The 5000-nt window shown below is 57.6% G+C and overlaps 1 protein-coding gene across 1 annotated transcript in view; it reads right to left on the bottom strand.

The window, feature by feature from the left end:
• The window catches only part of cyp26c1 (cytochrome P450, family 26, subfamily C, polypeptide 1), a gene marked incomplete at its 5' end in the record, with an annotated part of 6500 nt that overhangs the window by 69 nt on the left and 1431 nt on the right, over positions 1–5000 (bottom strand). Inside the window, 4 exons of the mRNA XM_079729063.1 lie at positions 1–682; positions 994–1152; positions 3445–3666; positions 4688–4843. The exon at positions 1–682 is cut by the window's left edge and continues 69 nt beyond it. Coding sequence (XP_079585189.1) covers positions 347–682; positions 994–1152; positions 3445–3666; positions 4688–4843 — 873 coding nt within the window. The 3' untranslated portion in view covers positions 1–346. The remainder of the gene's footprint in view (positions 683–993; positions 1153–3444; positions 3667–4687; positions 4844–5000) is intronic.

Raw genomic sequence — 5000 nt, 5'->3', positions numbered from 1 at the left:
CGCCTCCTGGGAGGGCGGGGCCAGTGGCGGAGCGGGAGCGGGGCCCGGGGGGAGGTCAGGGCCGGGGGGACGCGGCGGGCCGGGCCGCTTGGGTCATGACTCAAGTGCAAGAACAGCGGGGGTTGGAGATGTCTTGATGCAAGAGTCCCCTCCTGTCCCCCCCTGCTCTGTCGCTCATCACCTCTCAGTCCACAGAGTCCAGCTCCCCGCACCTCCCGGGTCCCGGCTCCTGGGCTCAGCAGCCCCTTGAGTCCTGGTGTTTGATTAATAATCATCTCAATGTTCGATGACAGCGAGGGAACGCAGCAATTCCAGTCCTCCTCTGGCCGAACGGCGTCTCCGGGTTCTAGAGGCTCTGGAAGCGGACGTGGAGGCCGTTGACCGGGTGCACGATGGGCACGGTCTGCATGCGGGGGAAGGCGTCGGAGGCCAGGCTCCAGGTGGCGCTGGAGAGCAGCTCCAGGGCCAGGGTCTTCAGCACGGCGCGGGCCAGCTCCTGGCCCACGCAGCGCCGCACCCCGCCCCCGAACGGCACGTAGCTGAAGCGGTCCGCCTTGCTCTCGCTGCGGGCGGGGCCGAAGCGGGCGGGGTCGAAGGCCTCGGGGCTCTGGAAGGCGGCGGCCGTCTCGTGCGTGTCCCGGATGCTGTACATCACGCTCCATCCTTTGGGGATCTGGTAACCCTGGAGACGGAGGGACGCCACTGATTAGAGACCAGTTAAGATGGGGTGCCTCAGTTGAACCAGACCCTTGGTGGGTCAGTAGGAGTCCTGTCTCTGAATCTAGTTTGATCTTCTTCATTATCAATAACTATTATTATTATCATTATTATTATTATTGATTGCTTCTATACAGCTATTCAGCCTAGAACAGACATAGAGCAATGCAGCCTAGAACCTGATTCTGGAGGTGAACCTGTGACCTGTGGGGTCGTAGGGGGAGGAGGGGGAGGGCCCTGTGGGAGGACCTTAGAGTAGAGAGCCGTGGAACTTACGTCCAGTTCGAAGGTCTGCAGGGCGGTGCGGTATCCCCCGGAGACCGGGGGAAGAATTCGGAGAACCTCCTTCACCACACAGTCCAGGTACTGGAGCCGGCCCAGCCGCTCCATGGTGAGGTACGGCACCGCGCCCCAAGCCCGGTCCCGGTCTGGGGTCTGGTCTGGAGTCCGCTCTAGAGTCTGGTCCTTGTCTTGGGCCTGGTCCCGGTCTGGGGTCTGGTCTGGAGTCCGCTCTAGAGTCTGGTCCTTGTCTTGGGCCTGGTCCCGGTCTGGGGTCTGGTCTGGAGTCCGCTCTAGAGTCTGGTCCTTGTCTTGGGCCTGGTCCCGGTCTGGGGTCTGGTCTGGAGTCCGCTCTAGAGTCTGGTCCTTGTCTTGGGCCTGGTCCCGGTCTGGGGTCTGGTCTGGAGTCCGCTCTAGAGTCTGGTCCTTGTCTTGGGCCTGGTCCCGGTCTGGGGTCTGGTCTGGAGTCCGCTCTAGAGTCTGGTCCTTGTCTTGGGCCTGGTCCCGGTCTGGGGTCTGGTCTGGAGTCCGCTCTAGAGTCTGGTCCTTGTCTTGGGCCTGGTCCCGGTCTGGGGTCTGGTCTGGAGTCCGCTCTAGAGTCTGGTCCTTGTCTTGGGCCTGGTCCCGGTCTGGGGTCTGGTCTGGAGTCCGCTCTAGAGTCTGGTCCTTGTCTTGGGCCCGGTCCCGGTCTGGGGTCTGGTCTGGAGTCCGCTCTAGAGTCTGGTCCTTGTCTTGGGCCTGGTCCCGGTCTGGGGTCTGGTCTGGAGTCCGCTCTAGAGTCTGGTCCTTGTCTTGGGCCTGGTCCCGGTCTGGGGTCTGGTCTGGAGTCCGCTCTAGAGTCTGGTCCTTGTCTTGGGCCTGGTCCCGGTCTGGGGTCTGGTCTGGAGTCCGCTCTAGAGTCTGGTCCTTGTCTTGGGCCTGGTCCCGGTCTGGGGTCTGGTCTGGAGTCCGCTCTAGAGTCTGGTCCTTGTCTTGGGCCTGGTCCCGGTCTGGGGTCTGGTCTGGAGTCCGCTCTAGAGTCTGGTCCTTGTCTTGGGCCTGGTCCCGGTCTGGGGTCTGGTCTGGAGTCCGCTCTAGAGTCTGGTCCTTGTCTTGGGCCTGGTCCCGGTCTGGGGTCTGGTCTGGAGTCCGCTCTAGAGTCTGGTCCTTGTCTTGGGCCTGGTCCCGGTCTGGGGTCTGGTCTGGAGTCCGCTCTAGAGTCTGGTCCTTGTCTTGGGCCTGGTCCCGGTCTGGGGTCTGGTCTGGAGTCCGCTCTAGAGTCTGGTCCTTGTCTTGGGCCTGGTCCCGGTCTGGGGTCTGGTCTGGAGTCCGCTCTAGAGTCTGGTCCTTGTCTTGGGCCTGGTCCCGGTCTGGGGTCTGGTCTGGAGTCCGCTCTAGAGTCTGGTCCTTGTCTTGGGCCTGGTCCCGGTCTGGGGTCTGGTCTGGAGTCCGCTCTAGAGTCTGGTCCTTGTCTTGGGCCTGGTCCCGGTCTGGGGTCTGGTCTGGAGTCCGCTCTAGAGTCTGGTCCTTGTCTTGGGCCCGGTCCCGGTCTGGGGTCTGGTCTGGAGTCCGCTCTAGAGTCTGGTCCTTGTCTTGGGCCTGGTCCCGGTCTGGGGTCTGGTCTGGAGTCCGCTCTAGAGTCTGGTCCTTGTCTTGGGCCTGGTCCCGGTCTGGGGTCTGGTCTGGAGTCCGCTCTAGAGTCTGGTCCTTGTCTTGGGCCTGGTCCCGGTCTGGGGTCTGGTCTGGAGTCCGCTCTAGAGTCTGGTCCTTGTCTTGGGCCCGGTCCCGGTCTGGGGTCTGGTCTGGAGTCCGCTCTAGAGTCTGGTCCTTGTCTTGGGCCTGGTCCCGGTCTGGGGTCTGGTCTGGAGTCCGCTCTAGAGTCTGGTCCTTGTCTTGGGCCCGGTCCCGGTCTGGGGTCTGGTCTGGAGTCCGCTCTAGAGTCTGGTCCTTGTCTTGGGCCTGGTCCCGGTCTGGGGTCTGGTCTGGAGTCCGCTCTAGAGTCTGGTCCTTGTCTTGGGCCTGGTCCCGGTCTGGGGTCTGGTCTGGAGTCCGCTCTAGAGTCTGGTCCTTGTCTTGGGCCTGGTCCCGGTCTGGGGTCTGGTCTGGAGTCCGCTCTAGAGTCTGGTCCTTGTCTTGGGCCTGGTCCCGGTCTGGGGTCTGGTCTGGAGTCCGCTCTAGAGTCTGGTCCTTGTCTTGGGCCTGGTCCCGGTCTGGGGTCTGGTCTGGAGTCCGCTCTAGAGTCTGGTCCTTGTCTTGGGCCTGGTCCCGGTCTGGGGTCTGGTCTGGAGTCCGCTCTAGAGTCTGGTCCTTGTCTTGGGCCTGGTCCCGGTCTGGGGTCTGGTCTGGAGTCCGCTCTAGAGTCTGGTCCTTGTCTTGGGCCTGGTCCCGGTCTGGGGTCTGGTCTGGAGTCCGCTCTAGAGTATGGTCCTTGTCTTGGGCCTGGTCCCGGTCTGGGGTCTGGTCTGGAGTCCGCTCTAGGTCTGGGGTCTGGTCTAGAGTCCGGTCTAGGTCTAGGCGGTCCTGGGTCCCAGAGGTCTGGGTGGCGGGGCACCGGGACCCGAGGCCATGGGCGTGGAGCTCTGCCCGGGCCTGCTCCACCACGGCGGGGTGACGGAGGAGCTGCAGGATCAGGGAGGTGGAGGCACTTGCCGTGGTGGAGTGGGCTGCGAAGATCAACTCTACAGCCATCTCCTGAAGACACCATTATCACTGTTATTATCACTATTATCATCACTGTCATTATCACAATCTTTATCACTAGAGCCATCTCCTGAAGACACCATTATCACTGTTATTATCACTATTATCATCACTGTCATTATCACAATCTTTATCACTAGAGCCATCTCCTGAAGACACCATTATCACTGTTATTATCACTATTATCATCACTGTCATTATCACAATCTTTATCACTAGAGCCATCTCCTGAAGACACCATTATCACTGTTATTATCACTATTATCATCACTGTCATTATCACAATCTTTATCACTATAGCCATCTCCTGAAGACACCATTATCACTATCATTATCACTAGCATCATCACAACAGCCATCTCCTAAAGACATCATTATCACTATTGTTATCACTATTATTATCACTATCATTGACACTATCATGATCACTCCAGCCCTGCTGAAGACACCATTTCACTATCATTATCACTATCATTATCACTATCATTATCACTAAAGCCATCTCCTGAAGACACCATTATCACTATTATTATCACTATTATCATCACCATCATTTCACTATCAGTATTACTACCATTATCACTATCATTATCACTATCATTATCACAACAGCCATCTCCTATTGACATCATTATCACTATCATTGTCCCTATCATTATTCCTGTCATTATCACTACTGCCATCTCCTAAAGACACCTTTAACACTATCATTATCACTATCATCATTATCATTATCACAACAGCCATCTGCTGAAGACACCATTATCACTATCATTATCACTACAGCAATCTACTATTGACACCATTATCACTATCATTATCACTGTAATTATCACTACAACCATCTCCGATCAACAACATTCGGAGATGGTTGTAGTGATAATTATAATAATTACGGATAATGAGGTAATCCATAGCTGCTACATGCTACTCTAAGGCAGGGTAATGGGGTGTTAGGTAATGGGAACGAGGTGACGGTGGCGATGTTGAGGAGTGTGATGAGGGTAAGGACCTTTAGCTCCTGAGGGCTGAGGCTCTGGCCCTGGTCCTGGGCGCTGGACAGCATGTAGTCGAAGGCGTCCATGACCTCCTCCGACCTCCGCCCCGCCAGCTTCTCCTGGATGATCTGCTCCATGTGGAGGTGAAGCACCTCCCGCGCCCTGATGCCCTGCAGCACAAGACACCGTCACCTCCTGGTACGTCACACCTCCACCTACATCACCCCACCTGCTGCTATGTCACACCTCCACCTCCACCTACGTCACACCTCCACCTACTGCAACATCACACCTCCACCTACTGCAACATCACACCCTCCACCTATT

Source organism: Pollachius pollachius, assembly GCF_949987615.1.
Source record: "Pollachius pollachius genome assembly, chromosome: 2".
NCBI classification, from domain to species: domain Eukaryota; kingdom Metazoa; phylum Chordata; class Actinopteri; order Gadiformes; family Gadidae; genus Pollachius; species Pollachius pollachius.
The sequence above is the reverse complement of the archived record's forward strand: the minus strand, read 5'-3'. Positions and strand labels throughout refer to the sequence as shown.